Below are 25,342 nucleotides of genomic sequence, written 5' to 3' on the forward strand. Positions count from 1 at the left end.
AGTCTGTTTCTGTTTTGTAAGTAAGTTCTTCTGTGTTATAGTTTAGATTCCGCATATAAGTGATATTGTATGGTATTTGTCTTCATCTTTCTGCCTTACTTCGCTATTATACTGTAATCTCTAGTTGCATCCATGTTACTGCAAATGACATTATTTCATTCTTTTTTATGGCTGAGTATTGTTCCATTGTATATATATATACATACCACATCTCCTTTATTGATTCCTCTGTCAATGATGAATCCTAAATAGATTGTTTCTAAACAGAGCTAAATAGATTGTTTCCACGTCTTGGCTATTGTGAATAGTACTGCTATGAACATAGGGGTGCATGTATCTTTTTGAATTATAGTTTTGTTTGGATATACTCCCAGGAGAGGGCTTACTGGATCATGTGGGAATTCTATTTTTGGTTATCTGAGGAACTTCCATACTATTTTCCATAGTGGCTGCACCAACTTACATTCCCACAAATGGTGTAGGAGAGCTCCCTCTTCTCCACACCCTCTCCAGCATTTGTCATCTGTAGACTTATTAATAATGGCCGTTCTGACCAGTATAAGGTGGTAGGTACCTCATTGTAGTTTTGATTTGCATTTCTCTAATAATTAGTGATGTTGAGCATCTTTTCATGTATTTGTTGGCCATCTGTATGTCTTCTTTGGAGAAATGTTTAGGTCTTCTCTTCTGCCCATTTTTTGACTGGGTTGTTTTTGTTGGTGTTGAGCTATGTGGGCTGTTTATATATTTTGGAGATTAAGCCCTTGTCAGTCTCATCATTTACAAATCTCCCATTCAGTAGAAATCTGTATATGATTTCTTTTCTTTTCTTTCTTTCTTTCTTTCTTTTTTTGTCCTTTTGCCTTTTCTAGGGCCGCTCCCGTGGCATATGGAGGTTCCTAAGCTAGGGGTTGAATCAGAGCTGTAGTCGCTGGCCTACACCAGAGCCGCAGCAATGCGGGATCTGAGACGCATCTGCAACCTACACCACAGCTCATGGCAATGCCAGATCCCCAACCCACCAGCAAAGCCAGGGATCGAACCCGCAACCTCATGGTTCCTAGTCGGATTTGTTAACCACTGCGCCACAACGGGAACTCCTGTATATGATTTCTTTTGCTGTGCAAAAGCTTCTAAGTTGGATTAGGTCCTAGTTGTTTATTTTTGCTTTTATTTATATTGCTTCGGGACACTGACCTAAGAAAACATTGATATGGTTTATATCAGAGAATGTTTTGCCTACCTTCTCTTCTAGGAGTTTTACGGTGTCGTGTCTTACATTCAGGTCTGATGGTTTTTCTTACATCTTACCCTTCTGTACCACACTCACCATAGCCTGATCCATTTGATGTGGTTTCACTGGTGGAACTGAGGCAGAAGGGAGTAGAAGAGTGGAGATAAACACCCATAAATAGAGAACTGGGTTGAAATGAATGAGGTGCTTAGGGTGCAATATTTAAGGAGGTGCTTTTTCCCAGCGCTGACCCTGCACCTCTACAGCTCTGAGAAGGAAGACCTCCTTAAATTTTGGGATGTCTCACTCCCTCACTCCAGTCCCAGCCCTGCCTACAAGGTGGACCAACTTTCCTTTTGCTTTTACCACCTCACCCCACCCCCCAAAGCCTAACTTTACAAACTCTCTGGTTCTCTCTCTTTTCTCTCCACCTTAACAAAGACCCTTGCCAAGAGGGGCTTAAGAGGGGAGAAAAATCCTGATGGCCAGGTCTAGAAGACAGGATGCTCTAGAACTGGGTGTGCATTCCTAGCAACATGTGGCTATTTACATTTGTAATTAATTAAAAGAAATAAAAATTCAGCTCTTCAATTGCACGAGTCACATTTCAAGTACTCAATACCCACACACACCTGGTGCGTGTGAAACTTTCTGACAGTGCAGCTGGAGAGCATTTCCATGGCTGGGGAACCATCTTTTGGACAGAGCTGCTTTAGAGCAGCAGTCGGCAAATGGCGGCCAATGGGCCAGGGCTGGCCAGATGCTTGTTTTAGTAAATAAAGTTTAAAAAATTTTTAAATTAAATATAGTTGATTTACAATATTGTGCCACTTTCTACTGTGCAGCAAAGTGACCCAGTCATACATGTGTATATATGTGTGTATATATATACTTTTTCTCACATTATCCTCCATCATGTTCCATCGCAAGTGACTAGATATAGTTCCCTGTGCTATACAGCAGGATCTCATTGCTTATCCACTCCAAATGCAATAGTTTGCCTCTATTAATCCCAGATTCCTAGTCCATCCCACTCCCTCCCCTTCCCCCTTGGCAACCACAAGTCTGTTCTCCAAGTCCATGTCTTTCCTTTCTATAGAAAATTTCATTTGTGCTGTATATTAGATTCCAGATATAAGTGAAATCATATGGTATTTGTCTTTCTCTTTATGACTTACTTCACTTAGTATGAAAGTCTCTAGTTCCATCCTATGTTGCTGCAAATGGCATTATTTCGTTCTTTTTTATGGCTGAGTAGTATTCTATTGTGTATATATGCTACATCTTCTTAATCCATTCATCTGTTGATGGACATTTAGGTTGTTTCCATGTGTTGGCTACTGTGAGTAGATACATATGGGTGCATGTATCTTTTTGAATTGTAATTTTGTCCAGATATATGCTCAAGAGTGGGATTGCTAGATCATATGCTAGTTCTATATTTAGTTTTCTGAGGTACCTCCATACTGTTTTTCATGGTGGTTGTACCAATTTACATTCCCACCAGCAGTGCAGGAGGGTTTCCTTTTCTCCATATCCTCTCCAGAATTTGTTATTTGTAGTCTTATGAATGATAGCTATTCTGACTGGTGTGAGGTGGTACCTCATTGTAGTTTTGTTTTATTGGTGCACAGCCATGCCTATTCATTTATGTGTTCCCTATGGTTGTTTCATTGAGTAGTTGCAGCAGAGACCCTATGGCCCACAAAACCTAAAATATTTACTCTTTGGCTCTTTATAGAAAAACCTTTGCAGACCCTTGCTCTCAAACATTCTTTGCTGTTCTAGAGTGGTGCTTCCAAAACTTGAAAGTGCATACAGATCACTTGAAGATCTTGTTACAAAGAAGATTCAGTAGGTCCTGGGTTGGGGCCTGAGCTGCTGCATTTCTCCAAGCTTCCAAAGAATGTTGAGGCAGCTGCAAACTGCGGTGAGCAATGGCTGTGGGCTGCCTAGACTTTGCCAGAAACTTGGCCTCTGTACCACTTCCTGTTGTTCATTTGCTGTGCAGTCGCCCAAGACTTCTTTTCTCTGTTTTAAGTCCCTGTTTGCCCACATCCCCCACCCCATCTTCTCCAGTGTATACAGACGGAGAGAAAGGAGACTCATGTCAGTCAATGCAATAAATCACTAGCCCCCGAGTAGAGGAGCTGGTGGTGGTTAGAGGTTCCTGGTGTCTCTGTATTGATGCACAACCAAAAGATCCTGCCTGATGGGTTTGCCTCTCATTACCAGAGATAATTGGCTGTAAAGCCAGTAAAGAAAGCTGCAAAATCAGACAAATGCCAGTGAGCTGCTGGCAGAAAGGAACTTGGGAGCTCTTACCACGTCTAGGTAATGGGTTTTGACAGGCACAGCTGCAAACTGTTCTGAGGAGGAAGAAAATGCTGCGGAGCAGTAAGTTGCATGAACTGGGTCAAAGGCGGTCTGAGTTCTAGACCTGGTTAGAGACTGTGGACAAGTCCCTTCCACTCGCTGGGGTGGGAAGTACCTCTCCGAGTCTCCTTTCAGGACCAAGGGTCCTGGAGTGTCTGATCCAGACAAACTCAGGGATTCAGGATTAATCATGTGCTGCTTTCCCAACAGCAAGGAAATCAAGACCCTGCAGGAGGAGCAGGATGAGATCACCCTGCTTTTAAATCTCATCAAGTCCTCCAGGAACTTGGATCTGAATGAGAAAAACTACGTGGAGCTGCGTTTCTTGCTGCAAACCAAGGAGGACTACGAGGCTCTGATTAAATCCCTGAAACTGCTGTTGGCTGATCTGGATGAGAAGGTGTGGTCTTTCTTTTAAAGGGTTAACCAGAACAGAGCAAGGGGAAGGAGTATGGGAGGTGCCTGTGATGCTTTAGACCAGATCTGACATCTCTACCACACTGCTCACCTTTGACTTTTCTAAACTTGACTTTGGTCACTGTTTCCACCACCATTGTAATCCCTGGTCTTTCACATCTATTGATCTATTTCCCCACTGTTGTCTCCAGCGTCTCCCTATTACACTTAGAATAAATGCCCAAATCCTTACTGTATCAGTCAGGAGAGGTTAGGTTATGCAGCAGTAACAAACATCCCTTCTCCCATTGGTTCATGTCTATCGTGGATTGTCTAGAGGCTCTTATATCCTTTCTTCCCCAGGCCAGGCTAATGGGATATCCTCCATCTTGAACATTGCCAGGTGTTGTGGTAGAAAAAAAGTGAGATCCTGAGGGTCTCACACTGGCAACAGAGTGGTCCAGGGACATGTGTCATTTCTGCTCATGACTCATTGGTTCCAGACAGTCTACCAAACCCATAATTACCCCAATACCCTTACCCACACCCCAAACAGTCAATTCCACCCATTCACAAAAGGGCCGAAGAAGTGCCACCCTCATGGATCCAGAAGGCAAAGAGCTAGAAACACTTGTGGGACAGTGTTAATCCCTTACTGTGGTTTGAAAGGCCCTGCATGATCTAGCCCCCTCACCCCATCCCATGTCCTTCCCTTCTTAACTCTTCTCACCCCAGCTGCAAAAGACTTTTTTGTTTTCAAATAATGTTGAACCTTTTCTCACCTCAGGGCCTTTGCATATGTGCCCCTACTGCCTCACCCTAGTTGCTCATCTTTATGTCTCAGCCTAAAGGTGACTTTCTCAATGAGACTTTTTCTATGCCCTCTTTTTAGTTTAAAGTATACCTCCTCATAGTAGGTTCCTGGCCAGAAGCAAATAGCACACTTGGCAGGGTACTTGGAGGAATAGGGTACTCTGGAACCTGGAGTAAATACCCCAACCTTTCTCTTTTGTCACCCTCTACCCCCCAGTACAAGGGAGACATTGTGGGTCCCTCCTGATCAGCTTCCTGGGGCCCAGAGCAGGGTGGGGAGTACTCTTAGGGGGCAGACAGAAGACTTTCTTCTTTTTAGGGCCACACCTGTGACACATGGAAGTTCCCAGGCTAGGGGTCGAATCGGAGCCACAGCTGATGGCCTATCTGAGCGGAGTCTTCAGGCTGCACTGCAGCTCGAGACAACACTGGATCCCTAACCCACTGAGTGAGGCCAGGGATTGAACCCACATCTTCATGGATACTAGTCAGATTCTTAACCTGCTGAGCCACAATGGGAACTCCCTCAAGTGCTATTTCTGCAGGATAGTCACCCCCTCATCTCCTTTGCTTGATCCCCCTACTGTGTGCATCCAAATTACTCTCAGTCTCCCCTCACCCAGGGCTCAGTCTGCTTCCTGGCTGTTTCCAGTCCTTGACTGTAAGTTCCCTGAGGGTAGGGACCATTCTGTCTTGATTACCCTCTTACTTTTTTTTTTCTGGCACAAAGCAGGGGTTTAATAAACACTGATGAATGAATGAATATATGAATGTATGAGGAAGGAGGCAATAAAAGTGAAGAAAAAGGAAAACTGAAGAAAAATGGGGATGTGGATCCTCAAAAACATTAGAAATGACAACCTGGTTTGGGAATCTTCCAAAGAATACAGTGCTCATGGCCCCCACAGAAACCCCCTTGGCCCAATCCGTCCCTGCAGGGCAGCTCCCAGACCCCCCTCCTGCTGTGCCCACGACAGAGTGCCTGGAGCTTCGTCCTTTCAAGGGCTCACTGGAAGCAGGCATATCACTGGGCACCACTTGGCCTCAGAAAACAATTACTGAACCGATGCCTTCATGCTGGACCTCTAGTGTAGGCAGTGCATTTCCCCATCAGCCACAGCCTTGGATAATGCCTCCCACTGGGCTGAAGCCTAATTACTTTCAGCATCACAAAAGCAGCATCTGACATAAAGGTGCCAAAGGGAAACTGGCTCTGAATTTAATCACAAGAGCAGACGCCACCACTTCCTTTGGCAAGGAGCTAGAGCCCAGGGTTCCGGGGATCAGTTCAGGCAGGGGTAGGCATCCCTTCAGAGCAGTTGATATGGTACCTAATATAGGGGGGAGGATGCTGCCCTCCCATATATCAAAACAAGTCATTTGTTTTACTTCATAAGAGAGCTGGAGGGGGTTGTATTGAGGATGCTGCCTGTGCGTAGACCAGGAGAGGAGAACAAAGTGGAACAGGAACCTGACTTGACTTGAACCTGACTTTGTCAGTGCTGATGAAGAGGAGGAGTGTGTGTGTGTGCACGCACATGTGTGTGTGTGTGTGTTCCAGCTTGATATTTAAAGCCTGGCTAATATCAATCATAAGCAGCATGGTTGACTTGTCATGGGTGTTCTGGGGTGGAACACTCATCCCACCCCAGAAGACTAAATCCAGGCCAACATTGGTAATTCTAACTACTCTCCCTATGATTTATTTATTCAGGGAGCTGTGTTTCCCCATCTTCCCTTGCAGCTAAAGGTAGATGATGAAATGTATGGGGAAGTCTATTAGGGGTGTCTGGAAGAGTTTTGCTTTTCAGATATAGGTACTACCCTTCATTCATATCGCTTCCTCTACTTTCATCCTTGGAACATGACTGTGAAGGCTGGTGCTGTGGCAGCCATTTTTTGACTATAAGGGAGAGGCCAAATGAATTATGGAGACCTTGTCCTTGGTTCCTTGAGTTATTGAACTTAAGTCAGCAATGTATTTTGAGAGAAAGATTGAAAAACAAAAAAAAAAGCTTGTGGCACCCACACGTTCCCTGCACCCCCACCCCTGCATCCTTCCATCTCTGCTCTGTGTGGGTGCCTCAGAGGAAGAGATACCCATTGCCCTTCCTCTACAAAGCCAGGCCCCTCCTGTGTTAGGTGCCCTTGCCCCTCCCTCCATGAAGACCTGGTTCCCTCAGTGACCATCCTTATTGATCTCATCTTCGCCCTCTCTGTCCACAAAACATTCTTCTCGTCACTTAAAAATACCTAAAAATAAGCACAAGCAGAAACCGAAACAAAATACAACACTCCTGCAATTCCAAATTTCTAGAAGTGTCTAGAAGGAACTCTCTGCAGTCCCTATTTTCTGTTCTAGCATAGGCACTGCCTCCACTACTGCTCCAGTGGTAGAAGCAATGTCCCCTCTACTGACACTGCTTTCTCCGGGGTTATAAGGACTGGGTCTCTTCACACCCAGTGCTTTGCCTTAGTTTCCCGCCTGAGACTTTGAATCCGTGAATATCAAGCTCTCCAGCAGGAGGGGACCTCCCAAGTCCACAGCCCATTTGTGGGTTTCTTTATGACAATGGTTCTTGAACCCATCACTCCCCAAACCCATCTCTTTTTCTCCCTGCCTCCCACCTTCCACTGAGTTATTAATTATGTGTAGTCACTCGTCACATCTCAAGAGCACAGCTTGATTAATTTTTACATATTTATACACCCATGTAACCATTTCCAAGATCAAAATATAGAACTTTCCAGCACCCAGGAGGCTCCCTTTGTCCCCTTCCACTGACCCCCCCACCCACGGAATCCCTATCCTGACCCCTATAATCAAATGCATTTTCATTCTGGGGGGCCACGCCCATGGCATATGGAAGTTCCTGGGGCCAGGGATTGAACCTGTGCCTTAGCAGTGACCCAAGCTGCTGTAGTGACAATGCCAGATCCTTAATGCAGTGAGCCACAAGAGAACTCCATTTTTGCTTGTTTGTTTAGATGCATTTTCATTTTGCCTATAGAACTGATACAACAGCCTCTTCTAGTACAAGCTCTTTGTGTCCAATTCCTTTCACTCAATTGCCAATGCCCCTATTTAACAGCAAATATTTTGTAATACCTCCTTTTGTAATACCAACCCTGAAGTGAAGTTCATAGATGATATCCTTTACTCTTACTTCTTTTAAATCAGTCAGATGCCCTAAGTATAATACAAAGGAGAATAAAGGAAAGCTATGTATACTAAAATTGTGTGTATTCTGATACTAGAAAGTTCTGGCCTGACTTTTCTAGAACAGGGCCTGCAGAGGGCCTGAGAGTAAATATTTTGGCTTTGGGGGCCATGTGGTTTGTGTTGCAATGATTCCACTCTGCCTTCGTGACATGAAAGCAGCCACAGGTAATGCAGAGAACGGTGTGGCTGTGTGCCTATAAAACTTTCTTTATAAAAACAGGCAGTGGGCCAGACTTGGCCCAGGGTCTTCGTTTGCAGACCCTGGTCTAGAAGATGCAGTCAGAGGCCAGAATTATTGATATGCAGAATCACTGAAGATTCCACACAGCAGACTGATTTGGGCTTGTTGTATCCACAACTCAAAGAAGATGATCCAAGTTGTGAGACGGTGTCATGATTTCCAAACTGGCGGCCCACTCTTAATAAAGTTCCGGACAAATCAATGAACATTCTCCTGATTTACACAGTGACCACATTCCTGGATAATTAAGTGTCCGTTAGAACCAAATGAAAAAGATATTGTGTGTGTATGTAAAAGACAGTTTGATTCTAGGTACAGAAAATTATAGAGAGGTTTTTCATCTGCCTAACATCCAGAGAGCACTGGAAGGTCACAAGGATGAGGGACAATTCTCAGATGTCTGGCGCTCTCTTACATGTACAGGGTGTGTGACATCTCATGACCTGCCCATTAAGTGCTACTAATGTCATCTTTGCAAGAGCCAAACAAACAAACAAACAAACAAAAACAGGAATTCCCCCGTGACTTAGTGGGTTAAGGATCCAGCATTGTCACTGCAGCAGCCAGGGTGGCTGCCATGGCTCGGATTCAATCCCTGGCCCAGAAACTTCCACATGCCGCAGATGTGGCCAAAATACCCCACCAAAACAAAACCAAAAACAAGGTTACAGAAGGGTTCTAGCGAAACAGTGCCATTTCTTCTGGAAACCAGGGCTTTAGGGTCAGATGAAATTTTTGCCCAGAGGTGGGTGAAATTTACTTGCACAGGTGAGAGTTAAAAACTCTAAGTTGCCTCATTTTACCCCAAACTGGCTGAGATTGAGTTGAGCATGCACCCGAGAGAAATTAAAATTCCATTCATAGGAAAAGAAAGAACATTGCAGTTTTTAATGCCTGAATTCGTGAAACTGTCGCATTTGTACCCCTACAGATGTTAACACAGCTAGGATTTCTCTCTCTCTTTTTCAGATTGTTCAGATGGAAAAAAAAATTGTTAACCAAAGACAGATCTTCACAAAAATACAGGAGGCCAACAACCCCCAGAAACTGCAAAAACAGATTCACATTTTGGAAACACGTTTGAATCTCGTAAGCAAGATGCTCTCTGCAGCGCTGCACACAGCTCTGCCTCCCTTTGCTTGGGGGGAGGAATGATATCTGGGAAGCCATTAGCAGAACATACCCATTTCATTGGTTGAGTCAGAGGAAGGTGAATGCATGGTGTGGGCACAGCCAGGCAGCCATTGAGACATGTCACCCACACAGCTCCATCCACCCTTGTTGGCCCACTGTTGCCCAAAGGATTCTTTCTCATTTTTTTTCTTTCTCCTTCTTGATCCCCTCACCTTAGCTGATGCTCTTGTCCCCCCAACACCTCCTGGGATCCCTGCTCTTACTTTCTGCCCCCAAGACTCCTACTTGTTTTCAAGAAACAGCTCAACTATTACCCTTCACCAGGCAGAATTAGACTCTCCTTCACGACAATCTGCTCATGCCTCTATTAGAGTTAGTGCCTTTTGGTAGTGGTGGTTGGTGTCTCTAAGAAATATTAGGCATCAACATGCATAACTTGGTAAAGAGAAAACTGCTTCTTCCTGATCGCCTTCAATTTACAGTGACTGTAGCATTAAGCAGCATTCTCTAAATTGCAAACTGGCTTAAGTGGAAGAAAAAAGAATTTATTGGTGATAGAACTGAAAAATTCAGGGGGAGAAGCTGAGCCTTCAGGCATAGCTGGATCCAGGTGCACCAAACATGTCTTTAGGACACTTTCTTTGTTTATCTCTCCTCTGGGTGGACTTCATTCTTGAGCTGCCCACAATGTGAACAAATATGGAAAGGAAAAGTGTTTCTTCTCTAGGGATTCAATCCCACTGGGTCATGTGCTCACCCCTGAGCCAATCATTGTGGTCAGAAGAATGGAATACACGGATCTGAGTCACATGACTCTCCCTGGACCGCCCCCCTCAAGTCAGAGGAGGGCAGACCTATCCAGCTATGTGGACTGAGAGTCAGGGAGAAGTGGTTCCCCTGGAAAAGCAAAAAGAAAGGGAGAAGGAGTGTTGGGCAAGTAGAAACTACACATTCCAGTCTGACTTATGAAATTGCTGCTCACACAACATGAGCCAGGAGATAGGGGAAGTGAATTGATTTGGAGGGAAGCCTCTTACTGCCTTATACAGAAAGCCCTTTGCTTTCCTAAAACTCTGACCACCAAGCCTTTAATCAAGCATGGTTGAAGCTATGGATTTCATCTCCCTCTGCCTCCCCCAGTAGCCTGAAAGGTGCCTGATTATCTTTTTTTTCTTAATTTATTTTTTTATTGAAGTATAGCTGATTTACAATGTTGTGTTAACTTCTGCTGTACAGCAAAGTCAGTTATACACGTATACATTCTTTTTTATATTCTTTTCCATTATGGTTTATCCTGGGATATTGAATATCCACTAGGACCTTGTTGTTTATCCATTCTGTATGTAGTAGTTTGCATCTACTAACTTGTAAACTCCCAATCTATCCCTCCCTCATCCCCCATTGGCAACCACAAGTCTATTCTCTATGTCTGTGAGTCTGTTTCCATTTCATAGATAAGTTCTTCTGTGAGTTTTTTTTTTCTTTTTAAAGGGCCATACTCACAGCATTATCTGTGTTATATTTTAGATTCCACATATAAGTGATATATTGAGGTATTTGTCTTTCTCTTTCTGACTGACTTCACTAAGTATAATAATCTCTAGTTCCATCCATGTTGCTGCAAATGACATCATTTTGTTCTTTTTTATGTCTGAGTCATATTCCATTGTATATATATGTACAACATCTTCTTTATCTATTCCTGTCAGTGAACTTTTAGGTTGTTTCCATGTCTTGGCTAATGTGAATAGTGCTGCTATGAACATAGAGATGCATGTATCTTTTTAAGTTATAGTTTTGTCTGGATATATGCCCTGGAGGGGGCTTGCCAGATCATATGGCGATTCTATTTTTAGCTTTTTGAGGAACCTCCATACTGTTTTCCATAGTGGCTGCACCAACTTACATTCCCACAAGTGGTGTAGGAGGGTTCCCTTTCCTCCACACCCTCTCCAGCATTTGTTATTTGTAGACTTATTAAGGATGGCCATTCTGACTGGTGTGAGGTGGTACCTCATTGTAGTTTTGATTTGCATTTCTCTAATAATTGGTGGTGTTGAGCATCTTTTTATGTGTCTGTTGGCCATCTGTATGTCTTCTTTGGAGAAATGTCTGGGTCTTCTCTTCTGTCCATTTTTTCAACTGGATTGTTTGTTTTTGTTGAGTTGCATGAGCTGTTTGTATATTTTGGAGATTAAGCCCTTGTCAGTCACATCATTTGCAAATATTTTCTCCCATTTCATAGGTTTTTTTCTTTTATGGTTTTCCTTGCTATGCAAAAGCTTATAAGTTTCATTATGTCCCATTTGTTTATTTTTTGTTTTTATTTCTATTACCTTAGGAGACTGACCTAAGACAACGTTGGTACAATTTATGTCAGAGAATGTTTTGCCTATGATCTCTTCTAGGAGTTTTTTGGTGTGTTGCCTTATATTTAAGTCTTTAAGCCATTTTAAATTTATTTTTATGCATGATGTGAGGGCGTGTTCTAACTTTATTGATTCAAATGCAGCTATCCAACTTTCGAGCACCACTTGCTGAAGAGTCTGTTATTTTCCCATTTTATATTCTTGCCTTCTTTGTAGAGATTAATTGGCCATAGGTGTGTGGGAGGGTAGTATCTTTTTTACAGCCATGTACAGTGATTTGCAGCCATGCATCGGAATTCCTAGGAGGAGGATATTTGTTGTCAGTCATTTGCACTTTAGTGTGTGTTGAAATGCAGATTCCTGGGTCCCCTCCAGATTCACTGAATCAGACCTCCCAGGGCTTGGACCCAGACATCTGCACTATTTCCCTTTTTTTTTAGGGCCGTGCTCACGGCACATGGAGGTTCCCAGGCTAGGGGTCTAATCAGAGCTACAGTTGCTGGCCTACACCACAGCAACCAAGATCCGAGCCCTGTCTGTGACCTACACCACAGCTCATGGCAACGCCGGATCCTTAACCCACTAAGCGAGGACAGGGATTGAACCTGCAACCTCATGGTTCCTAGGTGGATTTGTTTCCACTGCGCCATGACAGGAATTCCACATCTGCACTACTCTTAAGAACCCTGATGAGGCTGAAGGTCCCCTTGGTGAAGGAATCTTTGATGCCTGCCCAGCGTGAGGCTCAGAGTATGTGTTCAGCAAACATCTGTTGATTGAATGAATACATGTATGCATGATTTCATGATGATTTGTCTGTGGAGGAAAGCTTTGTTTGATATTTAAATTTTCTGTTTCTTCTTGAGTCAGTTCCACAGTTTGTTTCCTTCTAGGAATGTTTCCATTTCATCTAAGTTACCTTAATTTGTTGGTATATAGTTGTTCCTAGTGTATTCTCATATAATTCTTTTTATTTCTGTAAGATCTATAGTAATATCCCCTCTTTCATTTCTGAAAGTTTTGCTTTTTTGTATCTCAAACTGGTCCCCTTTCTCTTCTTCCCTGATCAGGTCTGGCTGTGCTTTTTAGTGATTTAGGTAGTCATCTCTAAAGGTTATTTTAGGAGTTCCCGTCGTGGCGCAGTGGTTAACGAATCCAACTAGGAACCATGCGTTTGCCGGTTCAATCCCTGGCCTTGCTCAATGGGTTAGGGATCTGGTGTTGCTGTGAGCTGTGCTATGGGTCAAAGACATGGCTTGGATCCCGGGTTGCTGTGGCTCTGGTGTAGGCTGGTGGCTACAGCTCCGATTAGACCCCTAGCCTGAGAACCTCCATATGCCAGAGGAGCAGCTCAAGAAAAGGCAAAAAGACCAAAAAAAAAAAAAAAGTTATTTTAGGGTTCCAGAATACCTCATGATCCTAACGGCTCCTCCACCTCCTCAGTGTTGGCCTACAGGTCTTCCCTATGGGTCAGATCTTTTATCCCACAGTGAGAGGATGGACAGCATGCTAACAGACCTGGAGTAAGTAAATTCACACTAAAGTACAAATGTCTAATAATGGATATCTTCCTATGAGTAAGTGAGGGATTCAGAGATAAATAAGAATGCTCTGCTCCTGGACTCCACTCCCTTGTGAGGTGGTTACTGAAACACCCTACAGAGAAACCCAGAGCTGGGACTAGGGTGAGCTGACAAAGAGCCCAGAGTGCAAATTTGAGGACACAGTCACCTCAGCCTTGTGGAAATGCATCGTGAGTGAGTTGATGCCTGCAAGTGAGTGCCTCCTTAAATTTTGCACTCAGGTGGCCTCACTTGCCTTACCCTAATTTCGGCACTTCAGAAACTTAAGATTTCTTAGAACATGCCTTGAAAACCTCTTATCAAATATACTCCCTACTGTTAAGAATAGTTTTTGTAGATTTTTTTTTCAGTCTATGGGAGTTCTTCTCATCACTGTTTTTGTGTGTTTGTTTGTTTTTGTTTTGTCTTTTGTCTTTTTAGGGCTGTATCCGTGGCATATGGAGGTTCCCAGGCTAGGGGTCCAATCGGAGCTGTAGCTGCCAGCCTACACCACAGCCACAGCAACTCAGGATCCAAGCCGCGTCTGCAACCTACACCACAGCTCACAGCAACACCACTCCTCAACCCACTGAGCGAGGCCAGGGATTAAACCCACATCCTCATGGTTCCCAGTTGGATTCATTTCCTCTGTGCCAGGATGGGAATTCTGCATCATTTTTTAAAAAACTTTTTTAAAAAAGACATAAGACAGTTGAGCAACTAAAATAATGAACACAATATCTATTGCTTAGATTTAACTATTGTTAACATTTTGCTATATTTATTTCACTCTTTTGTCCCCTGATGTATTTTAAGGTAAATTACAGACCTTAGGACACTTCAACCCTAAATACTTCTGTTTACATCTTTAAAAATCAGACATTTTCCTTTATAATGATGAGGCCATTATTGCACCTTACAAAATTAATAGTATTTCCTTAATATTGCCCATATTAAAATTTCTCTGGCTGGCCCCAAATGTCTTTTTTTTTTTTTTTCTAATGGCTGAACCTGCAGCATACAGAAGTTCCCAGGATAGGGGTTGAATCAGAGCTGTAGCTGAGGCCTGCACCACAACCACGGCAACTTGGGATCTGAGCTGCATCTGCAACCTACACCGCAGCTCATGGCAACACAGATCCTTTAACCCACTGAGGGAGGCCAGGGATCAGACCCACACCCTCATAGATACTAGTTAATCTGCTGAGCCACGATGGGAAATCCCCAAATGTATTTTAAAGTTAGATCCAATCAGTGTTCACAGGATTGTTAGGATTCTTAAATTCCCTTAACCTAGAACATTTATTTTCAACTGGGGTGATTTTGCCCCCAAGGGACATTGTCTCCAAAAGGAGACATTCTTGATTGTCACTACTGGGTGGAGGGTGTGCTACTGCCATCTAGTGGATAGAGACTAGGGGTGTTTCTTTAATACCCTCTTAAAGCACAGGCCAGCCTCTCACTGCAAAGAATCATCCAGCCCAAAACATCAGCAGTGCTGAGTTGGAGATGTCCTGCTCTAAAACACATCACCCTAGATTTTTTTCATGCCTTTGACTTGTTAAAGAGTCTGGGTCAGTTATCCTGCCAAAAGTTCTGTCTTCTAGACTTGGCTGACTGTTTCCTCATGGTGTCAGTTAGCTTATTCCTCTCTCCCTGTAATTGCTGAAAACTAGAAGTTAGGTATAAAAGTAGCTGATAAATCTGAAACCCAAGATACAGGAACTTACTAAAGGGCACTTAGCTAACTGATGCCCAACTCAAGCCTGTCAACCAGCACTTCAATTGTTGTCCTGTGGGCCTGGGGGTGGGGTGAGGGGAAGATCCTTCAACGCTCTGGTCACTTTGTGGAAGCTTGTATTGTGTCCTGGGAGTGAGCCTTATTTTATTTTATTTTTATTTTTATTTTTATTTTGTCTTTTTTTCCATTTCTTGGGCCGCTCCTGCAGCATATGGAGGTTCCCAGGCTAGGGGTCTAATCAGAGCTGTAGCCACCAGCCTATACCTCAGCCACAGCAACTCAGGATCTGAGCCGCATCTGTGACCTATACCACAGCTCATGGCAATGCCAGATCCTTAACCCACTGAGCAAGGCCAGGGATTGAACCCGCAACCTCATGGTTCCTAGTCGGATTCGTTAACCACTGAGCCACGACGGGAACTCTGAGTGAGCCTTATTTTAAAGCACAGCCCTACTCACAGGTCACTGTACACTTTGACAAGATGCTGACTGCCAATGCTAAGCTCCGGAAGGAGATTGAAGACCTGCGGTATGAGAAGGCTGCATATGACAACGTCTACCAGCAGCTTCACCACCGTCTTCTGATGCAGAAGAAAACAATGAACACAGCCATTGAGCAGTCTGCGCAGGCATATGAGCAGAGGTGGGCTGGGGAGAGACCCTGGGGGCAGAGATGTCTCTTAGCCCCCCTGCTGAGCTTCCTACTCTGGACCACTTCTACCTCCTGTGCTTTTGGGTTGAAGAACCTTAAATCATCACCATAATAACTCTGAGTGCCAATGTGTCTTCCAAGTATGAGGCTAGATGCTCCGGGTAGTATTTCCACCCTTACAACAGCCATAGGAGTAATTACCCTCATTTTACAGACCAGGAACTGGAGGCTTGGAGATGCCAAAATACTTACCTGAGATCCAGGTAAATGGCAGATGTGGTGGAGGTGAAATTCAAACCCCTATGCTGTACCACATCATCCAGGTGCCCCTGCCTCTATCTTCGGGGCCTTCTCAGTCTGGGCTGTCTCCTGGCCTCACACCCAGAGGGGCACGAGCCATACCATTCAGCTGTGAGAGTACAGGTTTTGGAGTCAGAGAGGTCTGGGTTTGAATCCTGGCTCCATCAGTACAATGTTGTTATAGGACCTCTTTGGGTGGTGTGAAGCTTAAATTAAATATGTACATAAGGGAGTGGCTGGGACTCAGTAATTGACAAGTGGTGGTAATGATGGTAACTGTGATAATGGTGATATGTGATGACGTTGATGGTGATGCTGGCAGTGATGGTGGTGGTGGTGGTGATGCGCCAGGTGATGATGCTCATGATGCTGCTGCTGGTGGTGGTACTGATGGTGATGTTGCTCATGATGCTGGTGGTGGTGGTGATGATGATGATGTTAGTGATGATGGTGGTGATGCTCCTGGTGATGATGAGGAGGAGGATGGTGATCGTGGTGATGATAGACAATCATTTCCTGGGGGTGGTCTAGAGCTGTCAGCTTCTGTTGTTCAGGTAAGGAGGGTTGTTCCTCTAATCCCAGGATTCTCCATGATTAAAAGAAGTCATGGCCATTGACTAGGCAGGAAGTCCTTCTGGACTGGTAGGGAGAGAAGAGGAGAAGGAAGGAGATTCTGGACACTCAGGCTCTGTTGTGCCCCCCGTGCCCAGGCTGGAAGCCATGGCCCGAATGGCTGCCATGAAGGACCGGCAGCAGAAGGACATCTCTCAGTACAACCTGGAGATCCGAGAGCTGGAACGCGTCTATGCTCATGAAACCAAACTCAAGTCCTTCCTGCTCGTCAAGCTAAATGATCGCTTGGAGTTTGAGGAGCAGGCCAAAAAGGAAGAAGGTAACTCTTCCTAGGTGCTCTTTCCCTCTCTTTCTCTTTCTCTACTGAAGGTGCCTGATCTCCTTGCAGTGGGGTTGCCAAATTTAGCAAATACAAGACACCATTAAAATTTCAGAGGAACAATAAAATTTTAGTTCCATGCAGTATTTGAGACATATTAAAAAAAAACTATTTTTGGTTTATCTGCAATTGGGACATATATTTTTCAAAATATATTGTTTGTCTGAAATTCAGATTTGACTGGGTGCCTTGGATTTTGTCTGCTACCTGGAACCTGCAGGATGTGTCCTCACTTTGTGGCTCTCCTTCCATTGTCTGGGGGAGGAACTTGTGTGTCAGGGTACCCCCAAACCACCCCCAGGCTTGGTGATTTTTCCAGGAGGACTCACAAGACTCAGCACTTCATTGCAAACGTGTCTGTGATGCAGGGACACAAAAATCAGCAAAGATAAAAGGTGCATAGGGTGAACCAGGATCCAGAGGGAACCAGGATCTCCTGGTGGAGTCACATAGGACATCTTAATTCCTCCAGCATCTGTGACAACACATGTGAAGACTGAGGAGCTCATTAGAGACTCAGTGCCCAAGATTCTTACTGGAGGTGGTTGCATAGGCAGCCCCTCCCTAGTACAAACTGAAATTCCATCCTCCCAGTAGGAAGGCAGGTTTTTGGCATAAATCACATGGTCTGTGCAGTCTGGGTACCATAGCCACTCTTAGCATTTAGGGAAAGGGATTGTTTTCTATCAGTGCAGGGAGCTGTTCACCATTTCAGTTGAAGGCCATGGGCCAGCCTTTCAAGTAGGCTTTCTAAGGAGAGCAGTTCAGGGCTGCTACATTCACTCTCCTGAACATACTGAAAGATTCAAGCTCTTTGGAGAGTCCCACTATGCAGCTGCATTTGTTCTTTGTTCTTTCAGCCCCTTCTAACCTGTCCTGCTTTGTCACTTGAGACTGTACAGCTAGAAGTGTGTTTCTGAGAAACCCCATCTTTCACTTTCTAACATAGCAAATATCACCTTTTGGACCTTCTGTTTACTCATCCATCCATCCATCCTTCCATCCTCCACCCACCCATCCATCCACCCATCCATCCATCCATCCATCCATCCATCCATTCATCCTTCCTTCCATCTTCCATCCACCCATCCATCCACCTTCCATTTTCCATCATCCATCCATCCATCCATCCAACCATCCTCCATCCACCTATCCATCCATTTACTGAACCACTGGCTCATGCCAGCTTCCATTCTCTGCATGCGGCATGCCTGGCTTCCACTGAGGCCTCACAACATCTTCAAGAGGCAGATATTATTAACACCTCCAGTTCACAGATGAGGACACTGTAGCTCAGAGTGGATACATGGATATAGCCAATGTCTCCTTGATGTAAGTAACTGATCCAGGACCCCATCCAAGATATGTCTGCCCCCCCAAAGCCTGAGGTCCCTACTTCCATCCACTTTCTATCCTAATCCACTGAACAGCCTCAAAGTTCTACTAAGCATCCAAGACCCAAACCATGGAGTCAAACGGAGCTTTTCCCATTCACTGCCACCCCAGATGACTCATACATCCAACCTTCCTCTTTTCACTGCCTTATCTTGTCATCATCCCCATCATATCTCCTCTAGCAGCTTCCACTGGCTCTCCCAGCCTCCAGGCTCCTCCTGTTCCAAACATTCCTCCCTGTGATTCTTCAGGGTACATTCTTCACCACGGATGACTCCTTCCTTCATCCATCCAATCAGTGCCTTCCTAGACTTCCAACAAATTTTAACGAGCACCTACCCTGAAACAGGCACCCTGTTGGGGACTGGAGACAGAGTGGTGATAAGACAGTGTTAGTGCTTGATGCCATGGAGCTTATGGTCTAGATATGGAGACACAGAAAAAATGAATAAATAGACAAATACGAACACTTCAGGTTATGATAGAACTTTTCAAAGGAAAAAAATCAGGTTGAGATGAAAAGGCAAGGGGGGCACCTTTCTTGAAAAGGGTGGCCAAGGAGGGGCTGTTCAGGCTGTGATGTAAAGGACAAAAAAAAAAAATCCATTTGTGTGGGGGTGAGGAATCCAGGCAGAGACAAAGGCCCAGAGGCAGGAACATGGTAACTGGAGTGCAGAAGGGAAGCTGGAGAAACAGGAGGCCACTCCTCTGGGACTGACCATGCCCCAGGTCCTGCACATGCTAGGAGATGGTAGGGAATAGGACAAAAGTCCTGACCTCCTGGAGCTGACCTTCTGTCGGGGGAGATGACAAATTGGCAAATGCAGAAGTTAATCTGACCTCTTGGGAATCCATGAGCACAATGACAAAGATAAAACAAGGCCAGTGACAGAGAGTGGCCAGGGGCTGCTTTACCTATGGTGGTCAGGGTGGGCTTCTTGGAGGAGGTGACATCTGGGCAGATACTTGCATATCACAAGGGAACCAGCCATGCAGAGGTCTAGGAGAAATGTATCCCAGGCAGAGGGATCTGTGAGTGCAAAGGCCCTGAGGTGGGAGTATTTCCAGAACAGAGAGGAGACCAGTTGGCTGGAAGGAGTTGGTGCCAGCAGGAGAGTGGCAGGCAGTGGGGTTGGAGGGGTGGGAAGGAGACAGATCACACAGGGTCTTGTAGGCTGCACGGGAAGAGCTCGGCATTGCTTCTAAGTGTGGTGGGAGGTCACTGGGGGACTAAGGCAGAGGAGACTGAGTCTGACAGTGATGAGGCACTGAGGGGCGAGGGGATCAGATCTTAAAACTGAGAAGCTTCAGCTTCACCCTCAGGACAGTGGAGAACCACACATATAAGGAGGTCACGTGGCCAGATGTGCCTAGGAAGATCTAGAAAGATCCTTCTGATTGCTCTGTGGAGGCCCAATCAGAGAGATAAGACTGGGTTCAAGAGAGATGGGCCTATTGCAGGTATCAGGCTGGAGAGCAAGTCTTGGAGAACTTTCATGGTTCTAATTCCTTGCATTTGCCAAACTCTGAGTCTGCCTAAGGCCCTCTGCCAACAGGGCTTCCTTGACCTTCATCTTGCTCAAATGTCACCTCCTTCAAGAGGGCTTCCCCAGCCACCAAGCTCCCCCATCACAGCACATGTTACATCTCCTCCATGTCCTAGGCCACAATGGTAATTATTGGATTTCTTTTTCTGTTTACTTGAATATCTCTCTCTCTCTGTTCTCTTTGTGGCTGGTTCCTCTGCCAAAAGCTCCATGGAGCAGGGATTTTTTATCTACAGAGCCCAGCACAATGTCTGGCACAGAGCAGGTGCTCAATTTGATACTTGTGAAGTGGGACTAAGGAGGGGAGGTCCCGCTCCATCTCTTGGGAAAGTTTAGCCCCCTCCCCAAGGGGCATGCATACCTCCACCGGGCATGGCTCTGAGCAGCTTCCCTTTCACACTCATGGTGGCCAGCTCTTCCTTTTCCAGCTCTCAAGTCAAAGAAGCACAGGAAGAAGAACAAGGGTGAGAGTTTTGAGAGCTACGAAGTGGCTCATCTCCGGCTGCTGAAGCTGATTGAGAATGGGAACCTGAATCAGCTCATTGAAGAGTTTCTGGCCAAGGAGGAGAAGAACTTCGCTCGGTTCACGTATGTGACGGAGCTCAACAATGACATGGAGACCATGCACAAGAAGACCGAGAGAATCCAGGTTGGGGCACCTCTTCTTTCCCAGGCCTGGGCCCGCCAGCTTCCACAGTGGTCTTCCCCAAATTGGGTTTCTCAGAACATCTTTGAGATGCTCTGAAGAAAAAAAGGGCCTCAAGTCACAAGAGTTTGGGAAACACTATATTCCATGGCATATTTTATAATCCACAGTTTGGTAAACGATATCCATGGCCAGATATGGCCCTTGGCCTGTTTTTGTCTAGTTCATGAGCTAAGAATAGTTTTTGAAGAGTTTAAGGGAAAAAAAAAGGAGTATGCAGGACAGACCACACGTGGCCTATGTAGCCCAAAATATCGACTATCTGGCCTTTGCCATCAAAGCTTGCTGACCCTTATTAAAAAACAGCTTCACAGAATTGAGGAGAGATGGTAAATTGATCTTGGAGAGAGCTGATGTTTTCGAGCATAGAAAAGACTCTGACAAGTCCTGTAGTACAGAAACCATTTACCTTTGTTGAACTCATAATTTCCCAAACTTAATTGGCTCCGCAGGCTACTTACTCCCCAGAACACACATAAACAGCCTTTGGAACTATGCACGGTAGAGAGTCTAAACCCCTTAGTGTGACATTCCAGTAACTTCAAAATTTGACTTTGACCTGCCGCTGCAGGCTCAGCTCCCATCAGGACCCCCAAGGCACTCTTGGCAGCTGCCAGTCCCAGCTGTCCCTGCATCTTCCTCCTCTGAGGCTTTCCTCGTGCTTCTTCCTCCCCCCAACCCCGGCTTTTCTTCTGATGCAATACCGCTCATTAGTCCTAATGCTGCACAAATGTCACTTCCTCTGGGAGTTCACTACTCTTCCCTCTGAGGTCCCTGTGCTCTGTTTATCTGACCAGGGGAGCCCTTCCTTCTGCAGTGTCACCATTTCCTAAATGTGGGGCCATGTGCAAGTAGACAGTAGCTAGCATATAGGTGAAACATTTTAATTTACTAGTAATGAATTCATTGTAATGAGGATTAGGAAAAACATAGCTACCAGAGCATTGTGATTCAATGGATAGGATTCCTTAGGGTGATAAATAATAGTAATAACAATAAACAAATAATGATAAACATAATAAGCAAAATTTGGTCAATTTAAAACTACTACTAATAATAGTGATAGGTAATAATTATACAGGTGGTAATGTGGAAACGGAGATGGTTGTATCAGTTACTGGGACTGTCAAAGGAGATAGATGGCATGCCCAAAATGGGTAAATTGAAGTGAGTTTTTAATTTTAATTTTTATTTATTTTTGCTTTTTAGGGCTGCCCCTGCGGCATATGGAAGTTCCCAGGCTAGGGGTTGAATCAGAGCTGTAGCTGCTGGCCTACACCACAGCCACAGCAACGCCAGATCTGAGCTGCGTCTGCGACCTACACTACAGCTCATGGCAATGCTAGATCCTTAACCCACTGAGTGAGGCCAGGGATTGAACCCATATCCTCATGGATGCTAGTCGGTTTCGTTAACCACTAAGCCACGAAGGGAACTCCTGAGGGGAGGCTTTGTTTTTGTTTTGTTTTTAAGGGACTATTTACAAAGGTCTAAGGGAATTAAGAAGGGAGAATGCAGAACAGCACAGCTGAGCTCCAGAATGGCTGAGGGGAGGGAGCAGTTTCTGGCCTCAGGAGACAGGTGTGTGGGAAAGGCTGTCTGTCCTTCCTGGAGGCCTGTGGCCAAACTAGTGACCAGCCAAGATGGAGGGCAAGTTCTCCCAACCCCACTGTCCAGTCCAGTCTCCAGCCAGGGTCTGCCCTTGGCTGGGCCCAACCTGAGCCAGAGAGCGAGGGGGAAAGGAGCCTGAATGGCCCTCTGTCTCTCTTCTGGAAGCTGATCTTCCAGAGGTTTGGCATATACCTTCTGCATACCCAGAGCACAGAGGAGGCACCAGGAAATGGTTCTCCAACAGTAATTGACCTTGGCCTTCCCAGTCACCTTGAGGCATGTTCCCTCCTTTCTCCTTCAGCCCCAGCCTGTCTCTGGTGTGAGGACAAGTATGTCTGAGGAAGGATGGATAAACTCTCACCATCTCTGTGCCTCAGTCTCCCCATCTGTAGAATGACATACTTGGACCAGAGCAGTAGTTTCTAAACTTTGATTAGAAAGCTACAAAACTTTTCTTTCAACCCAGGTTATGGGGAAACACCACTATGTAAAACAGATGAAATGGAGTGGTTCTGGAGAAGGGTAGAGGTGGGATGGGTGATGGGAGAGAATGTCTAGGACATTTTTTGCCGCCTTGTGGCAATTTTTTTTTTTTTGTCTTTTTGCCTTTTCTAGGGCTGCTCCTGTGGTATATGGAGGTTCCCAGGCTAGGGGTATAATCGGAGCTGTAGCCACTGGCCTACGCCACAGCCACAGCAACAACGCAGGATCCAAGCCCCTTCCGTGACCTACACCACAGCTCACGGCAACGCCAGATCCTTAACCCACTGAGCAAGGCCAGGGATGGAACCTGCAACCTCATGGTTCCTAGTCAGATTCGTTAACCACTGAGCCACAACGGGAACTCACTTGTGGCACTTCTGCTCAAGCTAAGGTTCAGATTTTTTTTTTTAAGTTAAAAACAATTAGGATTATAACATCTGACTTCATCCCCACCTAGAGGGCTAGGATCAGATGTCATGAACTGGGTGAATGTAGCCTCTGTTCTGCTGCTTGGTCTCCCTCATAACCCAAATTTTAAAATTAATATGTTGCCCACATTTAAAAATCAGGATATTTCTGGTTTCCCTTGGAAAATCAGATCTGACGACTCCGAGGAAGCTGAGTGCCTGCTGCTTCTGTAAACCCAGCCGGCCATGCTCGCCCTCACTCCCCCAGACCAGCTGGGTCCAATTTGCTCTGAGGCAGCCAGTGGAGCCTAGTTGGGACTTCCTGTTTAAGCGCATCACCACTGCCCTCTGGTTGCCATCATCAGTATTGTGGGGAAGGTTTTTGCAGCCCAAAAGAGCTAAAGGAAAGGATGAAAGGATGAAGTGGGCAGGACCAGTGGGCAGGATCCTGAATTCTCATTTTCCAGGAGGGAGCATCTTACTAATCCCAGTGGGATGACAGAGAAAAGCCATAGCAGAAACTTGGGACGACCTCAGTCAAAAACCGACCCCACCAGGAAATGGTTCCTGAACAGAATTGACCTTGATCTTTCTCATTCACCCATGAGGTACTCTCTCTCTGGCCTTAGGGTGAGTGCGCCTGATGAAGGATGGACAAATACCTGCCTCTTCTGGGCTTCAGGTTTCCCATCTTTAGAACAATATTTGCACCAGAACAGTAACTTCGGGAGTTCCCATTGTGGCTCAGTGGTAATGAACCCCACTAGTATCCAGGAGGATGTGGGTTTGATCCCTAGCCTTGCTCAGTGGGTTAAGGATCCAGTGTTGCTGTGACCTGTGGTATAGGTTGCAGATGTGGCTCAGATTTGGCGTTGCTGTGGCTGTAGTGTAGGCCTGCAGCTGCAGCTGCAGCTCCAATTCAACCCCTAGCCTGGGAACTTCCATATGCCACGAGTGCAGCCCTAAAAAGCAAAACAAGCAAAACACACACACACACACACACACCCCACTTCTGAGCTCTTTTTTTAAAGTTATAGAACTCTGCTTTGGGGGCTTAAATAGAGTTGCAAATGCCTATTGAATGCATCTCAAAAACACTGATTTCCAAAGGGAAATATTAATATTTTTAAAATATTATAAGAGGAAGTTATGCTCTTTATAAAAAATTTGGAAACTAACTAATGTCAGAAAGAAATTTAAAAATTATCCAGGAGCTCCTGTCGTGGCGCAGTGGTTAACGAATCCAACTAGGAACCATGAGGTTGCTAGTTCGGTCCTTGCCCTTGCTCAGTGGGTTGAGGATCCGGCGTTGCCGTGAGCTGTGGTGTAGGTTGCAGACGCAGCTCGGATCTCGCGTTGCTGTGGCTGTGGCATAGGCCGGTGACTACAGCTCCGATTCGACCCTAGCCCGGGAACCTCCATATGCCATGGGAGCGGCCCAAGAAATAGCTAAAGAGACAAAAAAAAAAAAATTATCCATTGTCAGTGTCGATATTTTGAACTAATTCCTTTTGACTTCTTTTTGGTGATGCTTTAAAAGCTTAACACATTGATTATTACATAGTATTATAAAGTTTTATAGTCTGATTGAAAAAATGTTTTTTGGTTATTTTTTCATCCAGTAAGTATTTATTGTGCCCCTACTATACATCAGGTACTGTTCTGGACACTGGTAAGGTGGCAATGAAGAAAATGACAAAACCCCTTGTCCTCATGGAGCTTCTAATTTGGCAAGGCAAAACAGACAATAGACAACAAGCCTAAAAAGACATAAATCATAGAGAAAGTAAGCAGTAGTGTGGCTAAAAAATGAAGTGGAGCAAGTTCAGAAAGGTTCTGGCATGAGCAGACTTGTAGGTGGGAGGGAAAGCTATGCAGATCTCTAGGGGGATGAATGTTCCAGGCCGAAGCAAGTGCAAGTGCAAAGGCCCTGTGGCAGGAGAGCGCAAGGGGCCTAGGGTGCCTAGAGAGAGAAGTTAAGTCTGAAAGGCAAAGGATGTCCTAGGAGTTGGGGAGGGCTCATTTCTAGAAGAGTTTTTGACAATTACCCTGAAAAATAGGAGCTGTGGGAGAATTCTGAGCAGAGGAGGAATACCACCTGACTCAGGTTAGCTACTCAATTTGGAAAATACTAAAAAGTGTAAATATAAACCACAACTCAAGAAGAACCTCGCTACCTGAATATAGCATTGGTTAATCT

The 25,342-nt window shown here is 45.1% G+C and overlaps 1 protein-coding gene across 6 annotated transcripts in view; it reads left to right on the plus strand.

Moving 5' to 3' along the window:
• The window catches only part of CCDC63 (coiled-coil domain containing 63), a 160,608-nt gene that overhangs the window by 23,610 nt on the left and 111,656 nt on the right, over positions 1–25,342 (plus strand). For 5 of the 6 annotated variants that reach the window (XM_021072526.1, XM_021072527.1, XM_021072530.1 and 2 more), the window contains 5 exons: positions 3,821–4,010; positions 9,253–9,372; positions 15,551–15,732; positions 16,752–16,933; positions 20,364–20,584. In XM_021072526.1, the coding sequence (XP_020928185.1) occupies positions 3,821–4,010; positions 9,253–9,372; positions 15,551–15,732; positions 16,752–16,933; positions 20,364–20,584 (895 nt within the window). The remainder of the gene's footprint in view (positions 1–3,820; positions 4,011–9,252; positions 9,373–15,550; positions 15,733–16,751; positions 16,934–20,363; positions 20,585–25,342) is intronic. The other variant, XM_021072528.1, reaches the window with a different exon arrangement.

This window comes from Sus scrofa, chromosome 14, assembly GCF_000003025.6.
Source record: "Sus scrofa isolate TJ Tabasco breed Duroc chromosome 14, Sscrofa11.1, whole genome shotgun sequence".
NCBI lineage: Eukaryota > Metazoa > Chordata > Mammalia > Artiodactyla > Suidae > Sus > Sus scrofa.